Genomic DNA, 27,515 nt, shown 5'->3' on the forward strand with positions numbered 1-27,515 from the left:
ATCATGCTGCAAACACTTCCTACCCCATGCATCAAGTCCTTCAATGCATCGAGGATTGGGTGTCAATACATCAAACATCAAGCAAGGGAATGTGCTAGATCTCGAATGCTTCAGAGATCCTTGTGTTGAGTGCTTCGATGCAATTTGTGCCATTGCTAGCTGTGTCAGTAGCATCTGCGCCTAGTTGCCGCACTTCAAATATTTAAATATTTATGTTTCATCGATGCAGGATCCAGTGACTCTAGGGATTAGCAACGCTTTTTCTTTGACACAACTGCCAGAACCCAACCCAAGAAAGTCAGCTTGTGCCGATGGGGGAGATTTAGAAAAGCTGCCACTCCGGAAGGAGGATCTGCTGTGATTCCGTAAACATTTATTTAGATCCTCAATACAGTGCACCATGGAGAATTGTGAGCACAGGGGACATCCATCCAGAGGCATAGTAATTTTGCTAGTCATGCTCCAGGCCAAAGCAGATGTGGCAGAGCTCATGGTCATTCGTAAAATACAGTAACCTTACCACAAATGCACCATTTGAAGCCACTGACAGTAGGCTCTTGCTTCTATGACATCTCAAAGAGGCAAAACTTTTTGAAGGAAATTTTCTCTTTTATGGATTTATTTTTTTTTTTAGTTGGCACTGAAAAGTGCTTCTGTGGAACTGCTAAGACAGAAAGGCAACAATAAATGAAGAAAAGTTAGATTAAAAAAAATTGAAAAATTTAGATAATTTAAGAAAAAATGTAGAGAGACAGAGTACATGTCCATGCTTCAGCTCGGACAAAAAATGACTAAGGAATCCCATTAGGCAACACCCATGAGGGAATTCCTGCACATGCTCAGTAAAGCTCAAAACTCTACTATCTTGGAGAGACTAGTCCCTTCAATACAGCCGGATGACATCGCCAACATGTAATTGCTAATTCAGCCTGCCTATCGACAGAAAATAAAAAAGATACCTTTAAAACTTTACCCACAGTGAAAAAAGATGAAATAAAATGTATATTAAAACATACAATAGCCTAAAGCAACAATAAAAATAGATTTAGTAGATTATCAGAAAAAAATGGACATAAAACTTATTAAAAGGTGTATGAGAAAAGCCAAGTTTTAATCATATTCTGAAATAACAGCTAATTGCTACATAGACAAGCACCTTCATGAGATATAACTCCACATATGCAATGCCGAACATGGAAAGGCTCAATTGAGAATTGCAGATGATGTCATGGGAGGCATAGCCCTTACAAATGTCATCCCATCTGATCCTAATGCTCTGATAGGTACATAAAGAATTAAGCAAGCTTTTAAAAGGGCAGTTCCAATCAAATTTAGAACCTTAAGGATAACAGATACAACTTTAAACCAGGCACAACAGCATATCAGTAGCCAATGTAAGCTTTCAAGAACTAGACCCATATGGCAAGTAGGGTTATATTAATATGTAAATGAGAAAGCATTTTGGACAAGTTGCAGCTAATACCAACCAGAATCATCATCTGTGTCAGAATCATCTCCTGTAGGTAGAGCAGCAGGTGGAGGCTCTATCAATTTAAGATCATACTTCCCCTCTTTCCCCATTCTGTAAGAATTTGTGCTGCCAGTGTCCCACTGAACCCTGATCCAACCATCCTCTCCTAACTCTCCAATCACACGACCTAGGCCTGGTGGAGGTCCATCCTGGTACAGGAGGGAAGACAAAGCAGAAGAAAACAGGAAAGAAAAATGTAAATAATCATACTGATTTCAAAATTAATACAATAAAACTTCACAAGTCAAGATGTCTATAAAAAGCCATTTTTGAGATTTATTTATTTATTTATTTATTTATTTATTTATTTATTTATTTAACAGTTTTATATACCGAAGTTCTAGTAACAAAGTTACTAATCAATTCGGTTTACATTGTAACAATAAAATTGACAGAATATAGAATAATGTCTTACAGAGAACAGGGAAGATTTAACTTGGAAATAAATAAAATAACTTAATGAGAGCAATAAATAACTTCAACGGAGCAAGGAGAGTACAATTTAAATACAATATAATATAGGAGAATATATATTCGGAATTGACTGAGTCGGGCCTGAGGTCGATTGTTGAAAAGTTCACAATAGTTATTGGGATTAGGAGAATGCTTGATTAAACAACCAAGTCTTGAGTCTCTTTTTAAAGGTGGGTGTCGATTGTTCCAATCTCAGGTCAGGAGGGAGAGAGTTCCAGAGTTTAGGTCCAGCGGTGGAAAGAGCTCTTTTACTTTAACATTTGAAATTCAGTTTCCCAATAATGACAGTTATGAGTCCTTTTCCAAGGAAAACACAGTTGATAAGATATTCAGAACATTAGAAGAGAAATGAGAACTGAGTGGGTTTTTATTAAACCATTGCTACACATCCTGGAAAGTAAGACTCTGGGTGGAAATTCTTGATCTAAGTAAGGCTGGTACATATTTAGGACTTGATTCACCTAAAGTATAATTTAACCTCTGGATGGAAATATTTCAATCTTACATAACATCAACTCTAATAAAGCTAAGTTATATACCTGTAAAGGGGGCTCTGTAAAGGACTGCATGGTAGACTCTCCTTAACAGAATATAAGCAGGCTGAAGCAGAGAATGGTCATGAATATCCAGCCAGAGAACAGATGCAGGTTAGGCTCTGGCTGGATATTCATGACCATTTATTAATTCACAACAAAATGTTAGTTCTATATAACTTCACAGCTTATAAACAAAGAAGTAGTATAACACAATCTCTCAATCTGGGCCTTTTTAAGGTTCCTCTTCCCCCCTGGGCCTGGCTAGAAATACCTCTGCCCAGGGTCTCCCTCCTGGACCAGAATTACCTGCTGTGTGAACCAGGCCCGAACTCCCTGCTGTATGAACCAGGCCTGAACTCTGGATCTGATTCCTTAAAATATTCTAGGTTTTTTATTTCTGTATATTCCTTCATATATCCTACTCCTCCACTTAAACATTTTAGGTTGAACACTTGCCCTTACTAGGAAAACCTGTTTCTCTCTTCACTCCCTGTCCAATGCAGGAACTGTTTAACCCATTTAAGGTTTCCGCTCCCCAAGTCATTTGAAAAAATGATCCAGGATTAGTGGAGTGCCCTCTGTTCCAATCTGGCAGAATTGTCCATAAATTGACCCTATAGGGTTTTTAAACTGGGGAAAAATGCACCCTAAAACCACTGCATAAGTGAGGTCGGGGAGTAGCCCCGCTTCCATAACAGTTTGTCCTGCTAACATTCGGCTCGATACAGTAAGGCCGCGGTAAAAACAGTGCAGCAGTGTCAGGCGCACCCTTCCTCCCCGCACGCACAGTTCTCCTGACCTAACGCCTGATTCTCTCTTCTAATCGCATGCAAATGCATGCCGCGGCTGTGAAGCGTTAGGGAAGGGTTATGCCCGCGCAACCCATTTTACTGTATAGGTGCTGTAACAGCGCCTATACAGTAACCTTGGTGCGCTGGTACCTGTCATTTCAAATGACATTTGAAATGACAGGCACCAGGAAGTGTAAAAAAGTGTAAAAAGTGTAAAAAACAAAAACCCTGTGTGTTATATAAAAAAATAAAAAAATTTTAAATACCTGTCGGAGGGCCGTGGGTCCAGGCGGCCGGCGGGCAGCCATCAGCGGCATCCGGTAGTCCCTTCTCCCAAAATCGCACGGGCGGGTCGGCAGCGGGGGGGGGGGGGCGGCAGCGGGGGGGCGGCAGCAGGATCCGGGAGCGGCGGGTAGGCAGCAGCGGGGTCCGGGGGGGCAGCAGCAGCAGGACCCAGGGGCGGCAGCGAGATCCGGGGAGCGAGTAGCAGCAGCGTGTTCGATCGGGCAGGCAGGTAGGTGGCAAAAAAAAGATGGCCGCCTGCACGGGAAAAGCGTGCAATTGGCCGCTGAAGACGTGACGTCACGATGTTTGGCGTCACGGGGTGTGACGTCACGTCTTCAGCGGCCAATTGCAGCTTTCCCCCGTGCAGGCGGCCATCTTTTTTTCCCACCTACCTGCCCGATCGAACACGCTGCCGCTACTCCTCGCCCCCCGGATCTCGCTGCCACTGCCACCCCTGGATCCTGCTGCCGCTGCCCCCTACCTGCCGCTCCCAGATCCTGCTGCCGCGCCCCCCCCCCCCGCTGCCGACCCGCCCGTGCGATTTTGGCGCTCATCCAGGCAGGGGGAGCCGGAGGTCGTTCGCCGTCGGCTCCCTCTGCCTGGATGAATGCCCGTGCGAAATCGGGAGGAAGGGAGAAGGGACTACCGGATGCCGCTGATGGCTGCCCACCGGTCGCCTGGACCCACGGCCCTCCGACAGGTATTTAAAATTGTTTTATTTTTTTATATAACACACAGGTTTTTTGTTTTTTACACTTTTTACACTTACCGTAGCAGGCCCGAGCCTTGCTACTTTTTCGTTTGGTTTTTTTTTTGCTTCGGGAGGAGGGGACCGGACGGGGCTGCAGGAGACCGGACGGGACCAGGGCGGGTAAGCAATGTTTTTACACTACACTACACTAACTCCTACTAGGGGGAGGCGGTAAACTAGCAGGTTAAGGCCGCGGCAGAACAGCGGGTTACGGAGGAGATAATATCAGCGCCCGTTACAGTATCGCAGGGGAATAGCTAATTCCTTCATTATACAGCTTTTTCGTTCATTTACATGCTGGGTGCGGAAAGGGTTTAGGAAAGGGTTTAGGAAGCGCTAAGGACGCGTGAAACTGGAGACTGTATTGCTGGATGGCCTTACTCGTCTGTATTGTGCCCTCCCAGCACGTTACAGACGGGGAATCTTTAACTCAACGTTACTGTATCGACCTGATTGTCAGCAGGATTTGTCTAGAGAAATATTATTGTCTTTCGCCATGTACACTCAGCAGCTTTGTCTTCTTCTTATTGATATCCTATTTCTTGATCAAGTCCTTATAAACAAATGTCTTACTACACCCTGACTTTACCAGGGCTTGGGTGGGGACTTCATCCAGCTCCATCTGTATCACAAATTATTTAAGTTCCCAATGCGGGACATCCACCAAGTTGAGCATCTAAATTTTTTCAAAAGTGTTCGCCCATTCCTGTTCCCACTTTCTGTACTCGTTCTGGAGTCTGCCCTCCACAGCCTGTTCCATCTTGCGCTATTCCACTAGCTTACGATCCCATACTAAGGCTTCAAACAATGGGCACTCTTCGACCATGTGGTCCATTGCCTTACAGTAGGAGAAGGCCTGTGAAGGGGAATCCTGTGTAACTTTACCCATTCCTTCCAAGGGCTATTCACGTTCCTCTTTCACATATGGATAGCATTCTTCCTCATGTTTGCTCCCTGACCAAACAGGCCAATGTAGTATCGGTGCACATAAAACAGGCACTGATTTGAGCATGCACAGATCCACCTCTCCCAGATGCCCAATTTAATATTTAAATGGGCTTCCACGGTAAAAAGGAAGCGCTAGGGGAAATTGTGCATCAGGCACCCAGGAGAGGTGGCTGTCAGTACGGGTTAGGAAAACAAATGCTCATTTATTGAGCACCTGTTTTCCTAACTACCCAGTGACATTTTTACTTTTAATTTTTTTTCCCTGTTCTTTTTTCAGTTCTTCCAACAATATCTCCATGATCTAAAGTCGAAGGAACTACAGAAAAGCAGCATTTTCTACTTTTTGGTTAACTTTTGGGGCCTGCTCCGGGGCAGGTGTTAATTTTTTAAAGTAAAAATGTGTGTGTTGGGCGCAGTTTTAAAAAAAAAAAATTTGGAATCGGGGGTAATAGCTAATAGCTTCATCAACATGAATTTACATGTCATGAGCACTATTAGCTATGCACTGGTTTGGGCATGCGTTTTGGATGAACTAATCCCCTTATTGCATGAGGGGTTATAGACACACATCCAAAATGTGCTTCCAAGCATGTGTAAAGCCGTGCACTTGGCCAAATGCACTATATTTGGTTGTACCAGTTCCTTTGAGACCCCCTTGTTCTCTCTGCTTGAGAATAGACCATGCTTAGACGACTTTTCTTTGGCAACATGCAATTTTTCCTCTACTGCCAGATGCATCATCATGTTGATGTCCATTGCTGTGTGTGAGAGAGAGCATCTATGTATGAGAGACAGAGAGCAAGTGTGTGTTATAGCATATGTGTATGAAAGAGAGAGGGTGTGTATGTGTGAGAGAGAGAGAGAGAAAGAGTGTGCCCGAGTATCAGCTCGATACAGTAACATTCAGTTGAAGATTTCTCGTCTGTAACGAGCTCGCTGCGCACAATTCCGACGCGTAAGGCAAACCAGCGATACAGTCTCCAGTTTCGCGCGTCCGTAGCGCTTCTTAAAACAGACGGGTAACCCTTCCCCACCCGGCATGTAAATGAACGAATTAGCTGTATAATGAAGGAATTAGCTATTCCCCTCCGATACCGTAACGCACGCTCAGGTTATCTCATTAGTAACGCACTGTTTTGCCGCGGCCGTAACGTGTTAGTTTACCGCCTCCCCCTAGTAGGAGTTAGGACTGTGAGTCTAGTAACAAATCCATCGACACCGATTAAGACACTCAAAAACAATAAAACACAATTAAAAAAAAAAGCGATACAGAGATGATCGAGAAAATGTAATGATGTGGGACACATAAAACCTGTCCGAAAAAAAAATAAAATTTTTAAATACCTGTCGGAGGGCCGCGTGGGTCCAGGCGGCCGGCGGGCGGCGGGAGCCGGGTGGTCGCGTGTTAAATCTAGGCCGCGGGCAGGTGGGCGTCTGTTCCAGGCGGCAGCGGCAGCGGCGGCGGGGGGACACGCGTTAGTTCGAGACGGCCGGTGGGCGGCGGGTGGTCGCGTGTTAAATCTAGGCCGGGTCCGCACAGGCGCGCATTCATTCACTGCCGGTGGGGGCTGCCTCTCCGGCAGCCCCCACCGGCAGTGAATGAATGCGCGCCTGTGCGACCCCTGCGATTCGGCGCTCAAGGCAGTCACATGCTGTGACGTCACGGCACGTGACTGCCTTGAGCGCCGAATCGCAGGGGTCGCATTCATTCACTGCCGGTGGGGGCTGCCAGAGAAGCAGCCCCCACCGGCAGTGAATGAATGCGCGCCTGTGCGGACCCGGCCTAGATTTAACACGCGACCACCCGCCGCCTCGAACTAACGCGTGTCCCCCCGCCGCCGCTGCCGCCTGGAACAGGCGCCCACCCGCCCGCGGCCTAGATTTAACACGCGACCATTCATTCATCCAGGCGGCTCTGCCGCCTGGATGAATGAATGCGCGCCTGTGCGACCACCCGCCGCCGCCTGCCCGCCGGCCGTCTCGAACTAACGCGTGTCCACCCGCCCCCGCCGCCGCCGCCTGGAACAGGCGCCCACCCGCCCGCGGCCTAGATTAAACACGCGACCACCCGGCTCCCTCCGCCAGCCGCCTGGACCCACGCGGCCCTCCGACAGGTATTTAAATTTATTTTTTTTTTGAACACTCAGGTTTTTACATATTTTTGGTATTTTTTTTTTTCACTTCATGGTGCCTGTCATTTCAAATGTCATTTGAAATGACATTTGAAATGACAGGTACCAGCGCACCCTGGTTACTGTATAGGCGCTGTATTAAGCGCCTATACAGTAAAATGGGTTACGCGGGCATAACCCTTCCCTACCGCTTTAAAGCCGCGGCATGCATTTGCATGCGATTAGAGGAGAGTATCGGGGAGTTAGTGAAGAGAACTGTGCGTGCGGGGAGGAAGGGTGCGCCTGACACTGCCGCACTGTTATTACCGCGGCCTTACAGGATCGACCTGTATGTGAGTGAGAAGAAATGTGTGAATGTGGGTGTGTATGAGAGAAAGGAAAAAGTAAATCCCAGGTTTGGAGAGTGGGAAATTTTAAATCCTTATTAGTTTTAATTATTAACAGTTATTTGATATGTCTGCTGTTTTAAAATGTTTATTGTTTGGGAAATTTAAAAATAATTTATATGAGTTTTAAATTATTTGATGTTCTGTGTGTCAGTTGTTTTGAAATATTCTTTTTATTAGCATTGTTTTACTATTATTTATATTTTTTATATTTATTGACTGTATTATTTTTTGTTTTATGAGGACAGTGATACTCCTATTTTTCCACTGTTGCAATAGAAAAACATGCCGGCTTTTTGCAGTTTCTACTTCAGTTTTTATCTGCACATTTATATGTATATTTTTAGTCTCTGTATTCTGTATTTAGTGAGGGTCTGTTTGTGTTCTCCATGTGGACAGAGATGAAGTATTCTGCTAGCGTGTAGTTTCTATATAGGGATCCAAAGAAGCCTGATTTGTTCTTTTTCCCTAATGGGAATTGTATTGGTTTTAGGGCCTGTTGTAATATTTATTTAATTTATTTATTTAACATTTTTATAGACCGACATTCGTTGGGAATATCACATCGGTTTCCAGATAACAAATAATGCAGCATAACAAGGCTTTACAATAAAATTAATTCAAACTGTGTGTGTGTGGGGGTGGGGGGGGGGAGGAACATTAAAACTATAACAGGCGAGCAGCATTTGACTTGTTGCATTGTTGACTTTTCCTAGGTAGGGTGGTTAATGTTTGAGTCTGGTAGTTACGGTCTGGCAGGTTTCCTATAGATTATGAGTATTTGTTGCAGAATTTTGTATGATATAATGTTCCTGGTAGTGGAGGTGTTGCATTCATGGACCCTTGGGCCGAGGATAAGATAAGCACAATCTGCAGGGAGGAGCCCTGCAGGTTCCCACGTCGGCAGGTGAATTTGGACGAAGCAGACGTCCAACTGGAGCTTCACTAATACCAGCCCTCATTCCCTTCAGCTTGAGCCTTTGGGTGTCAGGGCCGAAAAGTCTAAGGTGAGGGCTTCTGCTGATAGCAGAGGGGTTTGTCATAGGGTAGCTGGGTCAAAGCAGATGTAGGCCACGCATATCCAAAGGTAGGCAGAAGTCAGAGGCAGGCATTAGTCAAGGGTATCCGGTGGTAGACAGCAGTCAAGCATTTTAGAGGTCAGTGTGAGGTCAAACCAGGTAATCATCCGAAAGGAGAGGATGGAAAGATAGGCAGGGCAGAAAGGAAAGGAGAAGGACAGGTGGGCAATGAGGAAGAAGCAGAAGAACTGAAGACTAGTATTACGGAACTGAAGACAAGGAAGCTGAAACTGAAGAAGACAACTAAGCTGGAGCTGAAGAAAAAGACTCTGGACTTGAAGGCAAGACATTGGAGCAACTCGCACTACTATGCCATAAGAACCCAAGGGCTCAACTTGCAGGGAAGGCAGCTGGTATAGATAAAACAAGTCTCTCCCACTACAGGGGTTATTGCCAGCTTCTGGTGTATGTCTCGTAGGTCCACCTGTGATGCTATGTCAACTACACTGTAGCATAAAAGGTTCACACCCACGCCACACTTCACACAAGGTCTTCTTGTTTTGCTCTCTGGACTCTCAGGCCTCCTTGCCTTACTCTCTGGTATCCGAGACTTCCTTGCTTTGCTCTCTGGGCTTCCATGTTCTATCCAGTTGCGGAAAAGTTATTTAAGGAGTTATTTAGTTTACATGAAGAATTTGGTAATGTGATAGAAATTAGTGGAGTAAAGATAATCACTAATATTACTGGTGTAATAGCTTGATATAAGGCCTATAAGTTCTGAGAATACATATGTCATTTTTCTTAGCTCACTTTTAACAAGAAACAAGTCATGAGATAAGTAACTGCATGAGTAACAAGCAGTTACTCGGGCAGTCTAATGGTGCAGATATCAGAGAAAACAAGACAGCAGCAACTTAGCCACATACAACTACTGTTGATATGATTAGATAAACAGTTGTGGCCTCAACAGATGACAAGAACTTATAGGAGTAGCTTAAAAAAGAAACTGGAACATAGATCAGAAGAGTTAACATAAAAAGATCAACTTCACACAAATTGTTTGTAATCAGAGAAAGAACAGGTCAGAGGAAAAGCTTGTTGGATATTAAAGTGTCTGATGAATTGTTCCTGATTACCCAGGATATATAGGGTGGCCCATGGAAAAGTAGCCTGCCTGCAATGCACTAGTATTGGAGGCGGGCTATTTTTCCATGGGCCACCGTGTATAAGACTCTAATTGGAAGTGTAAGGGGACATATTTGTTTTTATATATTCTTAATGTAAAACCTAATCTTCTTTGTTTTTAATGTTTATCAGACTTATAAGTAAAAAATCTTCTATACTTGTAAATAAGTGTGCTGTATATTCTGTGATCTAATAACCTACCACTCAGCCCACCTTTTACATTAGTCAAATCTGGTCCTTGTCTAGTCCATTTATTTATTTAGACATTTTATATACCGATCTTCCATATATAGATCACAACGGTTTACAAGATGACATTCATAGTTATAAATTCAACAGACAATATAAGCAAAAAGCAAAGCAGATGTTACAATGTTGGTATTTATATGTAGTTATTAATTTCCATAAATCTAGAGACGGTTTCTGGGGCAAATGGAATCACGACAAGTACATAAAGCAAGGAGTATAGGTAATCACAAATAAAATGGTAGTTTTCACATCTTAGTCTGTAGGTTGAATGAGAATCATGCATTCTCTCATTTGATTTATTCTTCATGCTATGATTATCATTTCTCCATTACTATCCCAGCCTAGTTTTGTCCTGTCTAGTCCTTGCTCTGTCTTATGCTGCCCTGTCCATTTCCTTGTCTGTTTCCCAGTCCTTGCCCTTGTCCCGGGATCACCTTGAACACATTGTATCAAGTCCCCAACCTCAGCCTGTATTCAAGTCTCAGGCCTGAATGTGTATCCTACCCTAGCCCATGCCCAGAATCCAACCCTCAGTACCAGCTTGTGTCTGTCCAGCCTAGCCCAGCTTGCTCCAGTTTCCAGTCCTCAACTTCCAGCCTGTCTTTGCCCCACCATCCAGCCAGTGCCTGATCATAGGTCTTGCCTGTGCCTGCCCTGTCTTGTCCAGCCTCTCCAGCCTCATCCAGCCTGACTCATCATGTTGATCTGCCGAAGGAGCCAAGCCCTACTGACCCCCAGCACCCAAGGACTCAACCTGTGAGAGAGGGGGCTGGCTAGGCAGATGATAAACCCAAGCTTTGCGCTGTGGTCCAACCCTACTCCTGTGGGGATGCACCCAGAGTCCAACTTACCCCCGCATGACAATAAAATATAGCAGTTAAGATGCTGTTTTATGTTTTATTAGGAGTTTTAAAGAATATGTGATTGTTGCAGTCTGTGTTGAACATAATGGAAGTAGTGGAATTTAAAACATTTTAAATCAATAAATAAAAAGGATGTATTAGGGATACAATGTCTTGTTTTTGACTTCATGCCTTTCCTCCACATTGATATGGTAAGCATGCTGAGTGGTCCCCTCCATTCTTATATCGGATGTGTAAGACATGACTATTACAAGACCCTACAAAAATAATACAATTTAGGAATAAGAAATTGAGCTAAATATATATTACATTACTCACATCAAGGGCCATCCTAGAAAGCTATATGTTCACACATTAATTTACTTTATGTTTTTAATATAAGATGTGATTTTTTTCACCTTAATCAATAAAAACTTTCTGCCAAACCATTTTCTAAATACATAATTTTAATAAATTGAGCACTTTCTGTACACTAAGAGAAAAAAACAACCAATCTACAAATTATTCTATTTATCCACTATGGGGGCATTTTTCCAATTGTCCACACTGGGACAAAGTCCATAGGTACTTTCAACCCATAGAGTTTTAACCAATTTAGATACAAAACAATGGACAGGTACACCTTCTTTGTCTTTGGGTACTTTTATCATTGAAAATGCAATCTATGAATGTTATTTTCCGCTTCCAACCTGAACATTCCTCCAAGAATAACTCCTCTCAATGGAAATAAAACTACACAAACTGACTTTTAGCCACATTGGGAGAGCAGTTTTAAGACAGTCAATTAATGTGAATTACATTGAAAATTGCCTTGCAAAAGGACAACTAAAATGAAATTCTTTCTACAGTAGCAGCTTTCTAACAAACAAGTTTGGGACAAAATTAAAACTATCATAATTAGATGTATATAAATGATTTCCACATTGAATAATACAAACAAATAAGGAAAAAAAAAAGCAATAAACGTTATTTTCTCCTTTCTTGTACCTGGTCTCCCCACTTCCAATCTACTCCTCTCATCACTCGTGTACCAATTTTCATCATGGCAGCCAGCTCTGGTCCAGAGACAGGGAGCTGTACCGGAGCCGTTTCTTTCCTTGACTCTTCTAGAACAGTGGCAGAGGCTCCAAGGGTAGATGCATTCATATCATCTTCACAGTTATCAGAACTAGGGCCTGCTCAAAAAATATAAAAACTGAAATTCAATACATGGTAAAAAAAAATAATATCCACATTTATTATATGCATTTGTACCATTTGTTTTAGAATGAAAAATTATTTTGCAAATATGTCATAATGCTTAAAATCAACATATTTATTTATTTATTTATTATTTTTATATACCGACATTCATCTCCATTGAGATATCACACCGGTTTACATTCAGGTACTGTAGGTATTTTTCTATCCCCAGAGGGCTTACAATCTAAGTTTTTGTACCTGAATATTTCAAAATTAATATTTCAAAATTGGGAGCCAAGAAATTAAATTGATCATGATATTTTAGCAAGGTATAGCAACTGGAATAAATGGATAACTAATTTTTCTTCAAAATGTAGGAGTCTGAAGCTTTAATACTTACAATTCTTTAGTACTACAATCAGTACTAAACTGAAATCACTAGAATAGTCATTAATGTAGTCAATATGTAATTATATCCATAGTTCAAAAGATATTGTTTTATGAAAAAGAAACCAGAGCTGAAGGGAAAAAATACAGAAACTTGTTTTGCTTAACTCTCGTATTAACTTAAGAGGAGTCTGAAGGATCCAAAAAGAAGAATCACTACTCAAATACTATCATGAAGCAGATAGTGTACAGAAGAATATACTTTTATGGGGCTGACTGACCTATGTTGAGGCTTAAACCAAGTCAGAGGTGAATAGCTATCCAGGCCAGTTGGTGAATAAAAATATTTGCTATTTGTGAAAAAGGAATATGCCTTGCCAGGTAACTCAGAAAGGGGAAAGAAACCTAAAACAAAGCAAAATGAAAACTGAGCAAAGCAGTACAGGAAAGCATGTACAAATACTCAGGAAAATTGCTGAATCACGAATCTCCACAATGTTCTTACCTAAAAAAGGCATCTTGCTCAGAGATGAAGCAGGAGAGATGAAACCCTGCCATTCCAGAGTGACAGCTCTGTTGTATCAGGTAAGAAGATGCCTCCATAAAGATTGGGAACCATTTGGAAGTTTTTCTCTTCCTGGCTTGAACTGTTTGAATCAGGCTGGCTTGGGACTTTTCTATAGTTTGCTTTGTGTGCGACTGGTAAGAAACCAGAATTATTTTTGTTGAAACCCTACTACAGGCAACAACCAGAGCAGTTTCCTACTAGAAATAGATAGTGAGAGATGTTGGAGAAAATAAAAGTAATCTTGCACCTTCAGAGTGTAAAAAATGAAATTAACTCAAACTATTCAAAGCCAAAGCAGAGCAGTTTGAGGCTTAACGTTAAACTGGATATGCAAGGTTTTCATTCATTTTGTTTGCTATGCACAGAACACATAGGGCCTGATTTTGAAAAGCTTTTACACACTAAAAACCAGATTTTCAAAAGTATTTACACTTGAAAAAACTGGTTTACACGTATAAAAGGAAAATTGATTCTTCCCTGATAATTTTCGTTCCTGTAGTACCACGGATCAGTCCAGACACCTAGGTTCATCATCCCCTATCAGCAGATGGAGACAGAGAAAAAATCCTCGCTGACACCGTATCTAAGCAACTGTGCCAGCTGCAGTTCGTCAGTATATATCTACATCAAAGCAAATAAAAGCAAAAAATATGGAAACATTAAACAACAATTAACAAGAACATGGAATTGAACAGAGAACAATCTTATAGCTGAGCGGACGAATCTCCCCTTAATATAACCCCCTTCTAATTGGGCGGCCTCTGCACTGATCCATGGTACTACAGGAAGGAAAATTAGCAGGTGAGAACCAATTTTCCTTTTCCTGTTCGTACCCAGATCAGTCCAGACACCTGGGACATACCAACGCCCTTACCCAGGGTGGGACCTGGAGAGTCCCGCTCGCAAAACACTCTCGCCAAAGAAAGGGCTTGCCGGAGCCCCATCTAAGCGACAGTGCCTTGCAAAAGTATGCAGTGGCTTCCAAGTCGCCACTCTACAAATTTCCTGTGCGGAAACAAGTTGAGATTCCGCCCAGGAGGCCATTTGCGAACGTGTGGAGTGACCACCAAGCCTTCCAGAACTGGATGACCCCATGTAAATAGCCTCCTTCAACCATCATGCAAAAGAGGCTTTAGAAGCCTTGGAGCCTCTATTAGGACCACTCACAGCACGAAGAGGAGACTGGACCTCCTAAAGTCATTGGTAAACTTGAGGTAACGCAAAAAAGCTCTCCAATCATCTAGACGTTTGAGTTCCCCCGCATTAGGATCAGACGCCAGTAAGTTAGGAAAAGCCAGAAGTTCCACTGACTGATTGACATGGAATGCTGAAACCACCTTTGATAAAAAGAAAGGTACCATCCGTAAAGAAACTCCGGACTCCGAAATCTGAAGGAAAAGATTCTCGACACGATAACGCCTGTAACTAAATTCTTCTAGTCGAACAAATTGCGACGAGAAAATTTACCTTAAGTGTCAAATCCTTTAAGGTAGCTCTTTGGAGCGGCTCGAAGGGAGGATCACACAGAGCTTTAAGAACTAGATTAAGGTTCCAGTTCAGACAAGATTTCCAAACTGGAGGACGAAGATTCATCGTACCTCTAAAAAAAGGAACCACATCCGGATGAGACGAAATAGAGGAACCTTCAATTTTGCAACAGAGAGAGCCCAGTACCGCTACCTGCACTTTAAGAGAACTAAGAGATAAGTCTTTGGTGAAACCATCCTGTAAGAAAGATAATATTTCAGGAATTAAGGCCCTAAGAGGATGAACTCCCCTGATGGAACACCAGGACTCAAAAATCTTCCATACCCAAACTTGAGAGGTTAGTAGACTTCCTTCTAGACTGTAACAATGTGGTGACAACTGAATCCGGGTAACCTTTCCTTTTAAGAACATAAGAACATAAGAAAATGCCATACTGGGTCAGACCAAGGGTCCATCAAGCCCAGCATCCTGTTTCCAACAGTGGCCAATCCAGGCCATAAGAACCTGGCAAGTACCCAAAAACTAAGTCTATTCCATGTTACCATGTTACCAAAAGCATTGCCGAGAGACAAAAGCGAGCAGCCAGGTCAAAAAATACAGGACCCTGTCAAAGAAGATGCGTCAGGTGGCCAAAGCAAAGCGGGCCGTCCACTGCTAGGATGACCAGATCCGTAAACTATAGACGCTGAGGCCACTCCGGAGCCACAAGAATCACCTCCCCGCAATGCTTTTCTCTGCGACGCAAAACCTTGCCCACCAGCGGCCACGGAGGAAAAAAATATAGTAGAACTTCCTGAGGCCATGGTAGAACCAGAGTATCGCCCCTTCGGCCCCGTACTGTCTTCGGCGACTGAAGAATCGGAAGTCCTTGGCATTCCAAAAGGTTGCCATAAGGACATAAGAACATAAGAAATTGCCATGCTGGGTCAGACCAAGGGTCCATCAAGCACAGCATCATATTTCCAATAGAGGCCAAACCAAGCCACAAGAACCTGACAATTATTCAAACACCAAGAATATCTCATGCTACTGATGCAATTAATAGCAGTGGCTAATCCCTAAGTAAACTTGATTAACAGCAGTTAATTGACTTCTCCTCCAAGAACTTATCAAAAACTTTTTTGAACCCAGCTACACTTACTGCACTAATCACATCCTTTGGCAACAAATTCCAGAGCTTAAGTGTGCGTTGAGTGAAGAAAATTTTCTCCGATTAGTCTTAAATGTGCTAATTGCTAACTTCATGGAATGCCCCTACTCCTTCAATTATCCGAAAGTGTAAATAACCAATTCACATCTACTCGATCAAGACTTCTCATGATCTTAAAGACCTCTATCATATACCCCCCTCAGCCATCAATTCTCCAAGCTGAACAGCCCTAACCTCTTCAGCCTTTCCTCATAGGAGAGCTGCTCCATCCACTTTATCATTTTGGTTGCTCTTCTCTGTACCTTCTCCATCGCAGCTACATCTTTTTTGAGATATGGCAACCAGAATTGTACACAGTATTCAAGGTGCATTATGACATTTTCTGTTTTATTAACCATTCCTTTCCTAATAATTCTTAACATTCTGTTTGCTTTTTTCACTGCTGCAGCACACTGAGCTGACAATTTTAAAGTATTATCCACTATGATGCCTAGATCTTTTTCCTGGGTAGTAGTTCCTAATATGGAACCTAACATCATCTAACTACAGCAAGCATTATTTTTCCCTATATGCAACATCTTGCACTTGTCCACATTAAATTTCATCTGCCATTTGGATGCCCAATCTTCCAAGGTCCTCCTGCAATGTATCACAATCCGCTTGTGATTTAACTACTCTGAATAAATTTGTATCATCCGCAAATTTGATAGCCTCATTCATCTTATTCCTTTCCACATCATTTATATATATACTGAAAAGTACCCATCCAAGTACAGATCCCTGAGGCACTCCACTGTTTACCCTTTTCCACTGAGAAAATTCACCATTTAATCCTCTCTGTTTCCTGTCTTTTAACCAGTTTGTAATCCACAAAAGGACATCGCCTCCTATCCCATTACTTTTTAGTTTTCTTAGAAGAATCTCATGAGGGACTTTGTCAAACACCATCTGAAAATCCAAATACACCACATCTACCGATTCACCTTTATCCACATGTTTATTAACTCCTTCAAAAAAATGAAGCAGATTTGTTAGGCAAGACTTCCCTTGGGTAAATCCATGTTGACTGTGTTCCATTAAACCATGTCTTTATATATGCTCTACGATTTTGATCTTTAGAATAGTTTCCACGATTTTTCCTGACAGTGACGTCAGGCTTACCAGTCTATAGTTACCCGGATCGCCCCTGGAGCCTTTTTTAAATATTGGTGTTATATTGGCCACCCTCAAGTCTTCAGGTACAATGGATGATTTTAATGATAGGTTACAAATTTTTAACTAATAGATCAGAAATTTCATTTTTTAGTTCCTTCTGTACCCTAGGATGCAGGTGATTTGCTACTCATTAGTATGTCAATCTGGCCTACTACATCTTCCCAGTTCACAGTGATTTGATTCAGTTCGTCTGACCATCACCCTTGAAAACCATCTCCGGAACTGGTATTTCCCCAACATCCTCATTAGTAAATACGGAAGCAAAGAATTCATTTAGTCTTTCTGCAATGGCTTTATCTTCCCTAAGAGCCCCTTTAACCCCTCGGTCATCTAATGATCCAACCGACTCCCTCACAGGTTTCTTGTTTCGGATATATTTTAAAAAGTTTTTATTATGAGTTTTTGCCTCTACGGCCAACTTCATTTCAAATTCTCTCTTCGCCTGTCTTAATGATTTACACTTAACTTGACAATGCTTATGTGTTATTCTATTTTCTTCAGATAGATCCTTCTTCCAATTTTAGAAGGATTTTTTTTGGCTAAAATAGCCCCTTTCACCTCACCTTTTAACCATGACGGTAATCGTTTTGCCTTCCTTCCACCTTTCTTAATGCGTGGAATATATCTGGACTGTGCCTCTAGGATTGTATTTTTAAACAATGTCCATGCCTGTTCAACACTTTTAACCTTTGCAGCTGCACCTTTCAGTTTTTTTCTATTTTCCTCATTTTATCAAACTTTCCCTTTTGAAAGTTTAGTGTTAGAGCTGTAGATTTACTTATAGTCCCCCTTCCAGTTATTAGTTTAAATTTGATCATGTTATGATCACTATTGCCAAGTGGCCCCACCACCGTTACCTGTCTCACCAAATCCTGCATTCCACTAAGGATTAAATCTAAAATTGCTCCATCTCTTGTTGGTTCCTGAGCCAATTGCTCCATGAAGAAGTCATTTATTACATCCAGGAACTTTATGTTTCTAGCAAGTCCTGATGTTACATTTACCCAGTCAACACACAAGGGATTTCTACTCATATAGATTCTACTGAGTATTTAGTCTCTTGTATGATCTTTATCCTGTTAGACTCTATACCCTACCGGACATAAAGTGCCACACCCCCACCAAGTTGATCCTCCCTATCATTGCGATATAATTTGTACCCTGGTAGAGCACTGTCTCATTGGTTATCCTCCTTCCACCAAGTTTGGGTGATACAAATTATGTCAATCTCATCATTTACTGCTATACACTCTAATTCTCCCATCTTACGTCTTAGACTTCTGGCACTGGCATACAGACATTTCAAAGTGTTTTTTGTTTGTATTAACAACCTGCATTTCAGTTGTCTGGGATAATTTGAAAATCATTAGCTTTGGTGATTTTTTACATATAGAGACATGGACTACATTTGCTTTTATTGGAACCTCTCTGTTGGGATGCCCTAACTCTCCTGTTTCATTAGCATCCTTCAAGGATACATTTCTCTGAACCATGCCCTGCTGACTGTCTGCTTTCCCACTTGATCTAGTTTAAAAGCTGCTCTATCTCCTTTTTGAAAGTTAGTGCCAGCAACTTGGTTCCATTCTGGTTAAGGTGGAGCCCATCCTTTCGGAAAAGTCTTCCCCTTCCCCAAAGGTTTCCCCAGTTCCTTACAAAACTGAATCCCTCTTCCCTGCACCATTGTATCATCCATGCATTGAAACTCTGGAGCTCTGCCTGCCTCTGGGGACCTGCACGAGGAACAGATAGCATTTCAGAGAACGCCACCCTGGAGGTTCTGGATTTCAGCTTTTCATCTAAAATCCTAAATTTGGCTTCCAGAACCTCTCGCCAACATTTTTCTATGTCATTGGTGCCCACATGTACCACAACAGCTGACTCCTCCCCAGCACTATCTAGGTGACTCGTGACCTCTGCCACCTTCGCACCAGGTGGCCTCACGTCCACCAGCCACCCTGCTATCTACATTTCTAAAAATCGAATCACCAACTATGATGGCTGGCCTAACCCTTCCCTCCTAGGCAGTAGCCCTGGGAGACTTGTCCTCAGTGAGAGAGGACAATACATCACCTGGAGAACAGGTCCTTGCTACAGGATCACTTCCTGCTGCACCAGGGTGATGTTCTCCTACTGGGAGACCTTTCTGATGCAAGGCAGCACTGTGATTGCCAGACTGGATATTGGACTTGGCTACTATGTCCCTGAAGGTCTCATCAATGTACCTCTCTGTCTGCCTCAGCTCCTCCAAGTCTGCTACTCCAGCCTCCAGAGATCGGACTCATTCCCTGAGAGCCAGGAGCTCTTTACACCAAATGCACACATACAATTTCTCAGCGGTGGGTAAAATATCATACATGTGACACTCAATGCAAAAGGCTGGAAACCCCCCTCTTGCTGCTGGATTGCTGCCTTCGTCTTAGTTTTATTGAGTTCCTAGTTACGTTGAGGATACTAAGGGAGTTGGAATTAGAGTACTTTAAATTTACTGGAGTATTTACAAATTAATCTGCTATTTAAGCGAGTTGGAATGAGATTACTTTAAATTTACAGGTGAATTTACTAATTAATCAGCTAGTGTCTTACAACGTTAGAGAGATAAGGTTCCTAGATGGAATAAATGATAGCTTTATGGAGCAACTGGTTCAGGAACCGATGAGAGAGGGAGCAATTTTAGATCTAATTCTCAGTGGAGCACAGGAATTGGTGAGAGAGGTAACGGTGGTGGGGTCGTTTGGTAATAGTGATCATAATATGAACACATTTGAATTAATGACTGGAAGAGGAACAGTATGCAAATCCACGGCTCTCGTGCTAAACTTTCAAAAGGGAAACTTTGATAAAATGAGAAAAATTGTTAGAAAAAAATGAAAGGAGCAGCTACAAAAGTAAAAAAATGTCCAAGAGGCGTGGTCATTGTTAAAAAAATACCATTCTAGAAGCACAGTCCAGATGTATTCCACACATTAAGAAAGGTGGAAAGAAGGCAAAACGATTACCGGCATGGTTAAAAGGGGAGATGAAAGAAGCTGTATTAGCCAAAAGATCTTCATTCAAAAACTGGAAGAAGGATCCAACAGAACAAAATAGGATAATGCATAAATGTAGGCAAGTTAAATGCAAGACATTGACAAGACAGGCTAAGAGAGAATTTGAAAATAAGTTGGCCGTAGAGGCAAAAGCTCACAGTAAAAACTTTTTAAAATATATCCGAAGCAGAAAGCCTGCGAGGGAGTCACTTAGAGAAGATAAGGCCATCGCGGAAAGATTAAATGATTTCTTTGCTTCGGTGTTTACTGAAGAGGATGTTGGGGAGGGTACCCGTAATGGAGAAGGTTTTCATGGGTAATGATTCAGATGGACTGAATCAAATCACGGTGAACCTAGAAGATGTGGTAGACCTGATTGACAAACTGAAGAGTAGGAAATCACCTAGACCAGATGGTATACACCCCAGAGTTCTGAAGGAACTAAAAAATGAAATTTCAGACCTATTAGTAAAAATTTGTAACCTATCATTAAAATCATCCATTGTACCTGAGGACTATAGGATAGCTAATGTAACCCCAATATTTAAAAGGGCTCCAGGGGCAATCCAGGAAACTACAGACCGGTTAGTCTGACTTCAGTACCAGGAAAAATAGTGGAAAGTGTTCTAAACATCAAAATCACAGAACATATAGAAAGACATGGTTTAATGGAACAAAGCCAGCATGGATTTATCCAAGGCAAGTCTTGCTTCACAAATCTACTTCACTTTTTTGAAGGAGTTAATAAACATGTGGATAAAGGTGAACCGGTAGATGTAATATAATTGGATTTTCAGAAGGCGCTTTATTTATTTATTTATTTTTAACTTTTATATACCTATGTTCCTGTATAGGATACATATCGTATCGGTTTACATAGAAACTGAACTGTTGCCGTGGGGCGGATACAATGAACATGGAGGTAGAATGAACTTGAAGAAACAATGAACAAGTGGTACAGGATAAATATACTAAAATACAATAGAAACATAGGGCTAAACATGATGAAACTTCCAAATAATCGTTTGACAAAGTTCCTCATGAGAGGCTTCTAGGAAAAGTAAAAAGTAATGGGATAGGTGGCAATGTCCTTTCATGGATTGCAAACTGGCTAAAAGACAAGAAATAGAGAGTATGATTAAATGGACAATTTTCTCAGTGGAAGGGAGTGGGCAGTGGAGTGCCTCAGGGATATGTATTGGGACCCTTACTTTTCAATATATTTATAAATTATCTGGATAGTAATACGACGAGTGAGATAATCAAATTTGCAGATGATACAAAACTGTTCAGAGTAGTTAAATCACAAGCAGATTGTGATAAATTGCAGGAAGACCTTGTGAGACTGGAAAATTGGGCATCAAAATGGCAGATGAAATTTAATGTGGATAAGTGCAAGGTGATACATATAGGGAAAAATAAACCATGCTATAGTTACACAATGTTAGGTTCCATATTAGGTGCTACAACCCAAGAAAGAGATCTAGGTGTCAGAGTGGATAACACATTGAAATCTTCGGTTCAGTGTGCTGCAGCAGTCAAAAAAGCAAACAGAATGTTGGGAATTATTAGAAAGGGAATGGTGAATAAAACGGAAAATGTCATAATGCCACTGTATCGCTCCATGGTGAGACTGCACCTTGAATACTGTGTACAATTTTGGTCGCCGCATCTCAAAAAAGATATAATTGTGATGGAGAAGGTACAGAGAAGGGCTACCAAAATAAGGGGAATGAAACAGCTCCCCTATGAGGAGACTAAAGAGGTTAGGACTTTTCAGGTTGGAGAACAGACAGCTGAGGGGGGATATGATAGTGTTTAAAATCATGAGAGGTCTAGAACGGGTAGATGTGAATCGGTTATTTACTCTTTCGGATAATAGAAAGACTAGGGGGCACTCCATGAAGTTAGCATGTGGCACATTTAAAACTAATCGGAGAAAGTTCTTTTTCACTCAAGCACAATTAAACTCTGGAATTTGTTGCCAGAAGATGTGGTTAGTGCAGTTAGTATAGCTGTGTATAAAAAAGGATTGGATAAGTTCTTGGAGGAGAAGTCCATTACCTGCTATTAATTAAGTTGACTTAGAAAATAGCCACTGCTATTACTAGCAACGGTAACATGGAATAGTTTTTGGGTACCTGCCAAGTTCTTATGGCCTGGATTGGCCACTGTTAGAAACAGGATGCTGAGCTTGATGGACTCTTGGTCTGACCCAGTAAGGAAAAAAAATAAAATTAAGGGGTTGATTAAACTTTCAATAAGGGCTGGTAAAATAATATGATAGAGATAAGACCCTGATTGATTTTTAATGAAGTGTCTCGGCCGCAAGTTAGGAGACATGCTCCGACCCACTCCTTATACCCTGAATTTCTTCAGTGTTTTCAATGTACCTTTTTGATGGGAAAAAGGAAAGGAAGACCCAGAGCTTTCCCCGAGGTTTCTGAGGGAACCCTTCAAACGGGTCCGATGGATCAACATGTGGTTCGGAGCCAAGAACCCTCAGTGAGCTCCGCGAATGTATCCTTGGGGGCCGCGCAGAGAGGTGTTCCCTTGCCGGGGACCCCAGATCTAGAATCATCACTATCTCAGGAGCAGAGTCGGGTTCCTCCGCAGCCTGCTGGAAGAGCTGGAAAAGCTGATGCATAGAGCATTTTCCCTCTGCACCCTGGAGAGAGTGCACAGCCGGCAATGTCAGCATCGGGAGGAGACAGCTTGGAGGATCAAACAGAGGGAATTGGAAGTCAGCTGGGTAAGGAAGCATTATCTCTTAATGCTCCTTTAAACTCTACAGCAACAGGACTTTCTTCAGCCTTATTAGAAGTATTGCTTGTTACTTTGCTAAAGCCAGCTAATATCACCTTAGACTTGATCTGGGAAGCGATAAAACTATGTCCAATCATGTTGCACAGTCTTTGTCTCAACATCGGGACTTTTCAACTTCTATAACTACTGTACAAACACAAATTGCAGGAGTAAAAGTCCAAGTGGATTCCTTGGAATCTAAAGAGTTACAAACTCAGAAATTAATGGACATAATATTGAATGGTCATTTATACCTCCAGAATAAAATAGAAAATCTGGAAAATGTTATAAGACGTAGAATTTTAAATTTTCCAAAAAAGAGATTTACCACACCAATTGAAATTATTCGCAGATATTTCATGGAAGTTTTGGTAATTAAGGTAAATTTAATTCCACCTATTTCTAAGGCATACTATCTACCTGGAGTTAAAGCTCAAAATTTGAAAGATATTCCAACTGAGGCTCCTCCTGTGGATATGTCTCATTTATCATCTTTTCTGGAAACCTCTACTGAAGAAAAAGTTACCTCTTCAACTTTGATTGTCACTTTTGCTCTGGACTCTGACCGAGATATTGTCCTAAAAATGTTTTTTCGTAAGAGGGATGAAGTATTTCTGGGGTTTAAGATTCATATGTTTCCTAATGTGTCTAAGATTACCCAATCTAAGAGGAAATGTTTCCTATTAATGCGTCCTGCTGTCGTGAATTTGGGATCATCCTTTTGGCTATACTTTCCGTGTAAATGTGTAGTTAAGTCTAGTGGGGTCAAATATGTTTTCTTTGACCCTACACAGTTAAATAATTTCTTAAATGATAAACTTAAGCAGATATCGTCTAACCTTACTTCCACCCCACAGTGTACAGACTAATTGAAAAGTGGGTTTGGTCTCCATATCATATTGGCTTTTTCCTCTTTTCATATATATAAGTTTTTCTTGTTTCATAATTACAATGGTCCCTCCCCCACAATGTGATCTGACAGATGTATTTGAGAAATAATGTTTGTGTAAGACTATTTCTTTTGATTTAGGTATTCTCTATACTCTGTTTCTTGTCAAGTTAATATTAACTTGTTAATTTGACTTAAAAACTTGATAAAGTTTTAAAAAAAGAGAAAAGTGCCTCTTGCCTAAAAATATAGTGTTGAGTGGGTGGATAAGACAGACACTAGAATTAACTATCTTTTGCATGCTTATTACCTCAGATACACACAAACTCTAAAGGATATATCCCTCTATCTCACCAAACTTCGGACGCAGATGGCTGCAACCTCTCATGCTCAACTCTTTTTTCCCTGCACCGTCAATCATTGGGAGAATGGCGGCCTCCGCCAACCAACACCAACTTCCCCGGCATCCCTGGGACAGCGTGAGTGCTGCCGACCGCCATCTTACTTCCAGCATTACTTAGACGCGCACATGCACACAGGGCCTCCTTACGTATACGTCATGGCGGGAAGCTCGGGGGCGTCCCCTCCCGATGACATCAGCACCACTAGTGTACTTATACTGACTGGCCCATTGCTAAGACGAGTTAGCAAGGAGTTCTCTCGCTTGTTAAATCCACTCTAACTTGGATCTTCTGTTCCAGAATCTCCTCCTGGCATTCGGACGCTCTGAGTACCCGCTCCTCAGGGCTCTTCTGCGTCTTGGCTAGCCGCTCCTCGGAGAACATAAGAACATAAGAACATAAGAAAATGCCATACTGGGTCAGACCAAGGGTCCATCAAGCCCAGCATCCTGTTTCCAACAGTGGCCAATCCAGGCCATAAGAACCTGGCAAGTACCCAAAAACTAAGTCTATTCCATGTAACCATTGCTAATGGCAGTGGCTATTCTCTAAGTGAACTTAATAGCAGGTAATGGACTTCTCCTCCAAGAACTTATCCAATCCTTTTTTAAACACAGCTATACTAACTGCACTAACCACATTCTCCTGCCTAGGACTTCCTGACACGCTCCTCGGGTATATCTGCTGGGACTTCATTGTGTGAGTACATCCTCCAACTTCTATCTACCTCACTGAAGATTTCACGGCGTATCCTGTCCTTCGGGCCACTACCGTTCTTCAGTCTGTCTACGCTACTCATCCTGTGCCTCAGGATACTGCTTCATCTTTACAAAGTCTACAGCCTGGTTCCTGTATCACAGACCTCTGCCTCCTTGGCATCTATAGTAGTTTCCTCGGCATACCCCGTGCTGCGGGCCACTAACAGATCTGCACTCAGAGGTATTTCCATCAGTCTGCAGGAATCTCCTGGTGTACCCCGTGCTGTGGGCCACTACTGAAGCTTGTATCTACATTATCATCTTGACTACTGTATTTGCTCAAAGACTGTGTTAATTACATTTCCCGCTCCTCGGATGATGTACTATCTTTTCTCCCTAATAAAGTCTCTCTCACAGATGTGTCCTACATCGCTGAGACCTTCGCCTAATGATGGTGAGGCCCAGGAGGCTCCTCCCTGTGGGCGAAGACAACTCTCACATCGGCCAGGGGTTCACAACTTCATCAAAACCATAACACAAACATTTATAAGTCCAAAGATTTCCCAAACCTATACTTACCAATCCTCTTTAACCATCATTAAATTGATCTTCACTCAGTTAATTGAAGGGTTTGAGATTTGCACGCCTAATGGCATGCGCTTCCGGTGCTCTTCTACTGCAAAGAGTGCGGGGCCTCTGGAAGTTGGGGCTGTGGAATTCAATCCCTGGATTGCTTGTGGTGACCTCTGGACTCCTCTCCCAGGGGGTGCTGGGAGCAGTATACAGATGAGCCTTTCAGTCCTCTTCTACTGCAAAGGGTGTGGGGCTTCTGGAAGCTGGGGCTGTGGAATTCAATCCCTGGATCGCTTTCGGTGATCTCTGGACTTCTCTCCCAGGAGATGCTAGGAGCAGTATCTCACCAAAGCAGTATCTCACCAAAGATACTTCTTGACCGCCCGACCAATCCCCTACCTCTCCCCCCCTTCCCTACCCCCACCCCTGTAGGATTCTCTTCCTCATCCCCTCCCTCCACTACTTTCCCCCAAATACCTTCACTGCCTTATCTAACTCATTTGTTAAAATTAACATGTACATTTGTATATTATTCCTGTATATAATTCATGTATCGTCCCATGTTAACCCTCTCCCTGTTAATGTTAATATTGTAAAGCTGGTTGCTAAGTTATGTTATATTGTGAACCGAGGTGATGTTTGTTTCAAACGTGCCTCGGTATATAAGAAACCTCAAATAAATAAATAAATAAATAAATAAATAAATAAATAAGATGAGCTTTCCAGACCTCTTCTACTGCGTTGACGTGAGGTAGACCTGAAGAAGACCACAATAACCTCAAATTAACTGCATGGCTGTCTCTAAGAGTTCCCACTCGCCTGGATCCAGGTGTGTGCAACTCAAGAGATCCACCTGAACATTCTCTGTTCCCGCGATGTGGGATGCCGCTAATCTATCTAGATGTTGTTCCACCCAGAGCACCAACCTCTGCGCATCTAGAGCCACTGCCTTGCTTTTGGTTCCGCCCTGCCGATATATATATTCACTACTGTTCTCGCGTTGTCAGACAGAACTTGAACCAGACGATTCCATAGTAACAGCAGAAACTCCTTCAAGGCCAAGCAAACTGCCCTGGGGTCTAGACCATTGAGAGACCACGCAGACTGTCTTGTGGACCAGGATCCCTGAACCGAATGGGACTGACAAACTGCTCCCCATCCAGAGAGACTGGCATCGGTAGTAACCACCATCCAATCGCGAACTTTGAGGTCCACTTCCAGACTGAGATTGGAAGCCATCATGACAGACTGTGTCTCGGCAAACCCTCCAGAGGTAAGAGGATATGATATTCTGCCAAAACTGGCTTCCAGCGGGACAACAATGCCATCTGTAGTGGTCTCATATGGGAAAACACCCAGGGAATCATGTCCAGCGTGGAGGCCATCAAGCCTTGTACCTGTAAATAGTCCCAGACCTTGGGTACCTGCAACCGCAAAAACCAGAGCACCAACCTCAATCTTGAGAGAGGAAAGACTCTGTTTATAAGAGTATCGAACCGAGCTCCTAAATAATCCAAAGTTTGTGTTGGTGACAGCTGACTTTTGTCGTGATTCACTACCCAACCTAGGGACTGTAGGACTTCGAGAACTCGATGAACCGACTTACGGCACAGAGACTCTGACTTGGCTCTGATCAACAAATCTTTCAAATATGGGTGAACTAGAATACCCTCCTTTCGAAGGAAAGCTGCCGCTGCCACCACCACCATCACCTTGGTGAAAGTCCACGGAGCCGTGGCAAGACCAAACGGAAGAGCCTGAAACTGAAATTGTTGACCCAGAATCATGAAGCTGAGAAAATGCTGAGAGTCCTGATGGATGGGAATATGTAGATAAGCTTCCATGTGATCCAAGGAAGCTAGAAATTCTCCTTTGCATACAGCCGCTATGACCGACCTGAGGGTTTCCATCCTGAAGCGTGGCACCTTTGGTTTTGCATTTACCTTCTTTAAATCGAGTATCAGCCAAAACAAGCCCTCCTTT

At 42.4% G+C, this 27,515-nt stretch overlaps 1 protein-coding gene across 1 annotated transcript in view; it reads right to left on the minus strand.

Moving 5' to 3' along the window:
• Positions 1 to 27,515, minus strand: part of LOC115092958 (E3 ubiquitin-protein ligase HERC2-like) — a 2,733,734-nt gene that overhangs the window by 1,807,202 nt on the left and 899,017 nt on the right. Inside the window, 2 exon segments of the mRNA XM_029604466.1 lie at positions 1,488 to 1,680; positions 12,138 to 12,325. Coding sequence (XP_029460326.1) covers positions 1,488 to 1,680; positions 12,138 to 12,325 — 381 coding nt within the window.

Source organism: Rhinatrema bivittatum, chromosome 5 (assembly GCF_901001135.1).
Source record: "Rhinatrema bivittatum chromosome 5, aRhiBiv1.1, whole genome shotgun sequence".
In the NCBI taxonomy this organism is placed as follows: Eukaryota; Metazoa; Chordata; class Amphibia; order Gymnophiona; family Rhinatrematidae; genus Rhinatrema; species Rhinatrema bivittatum.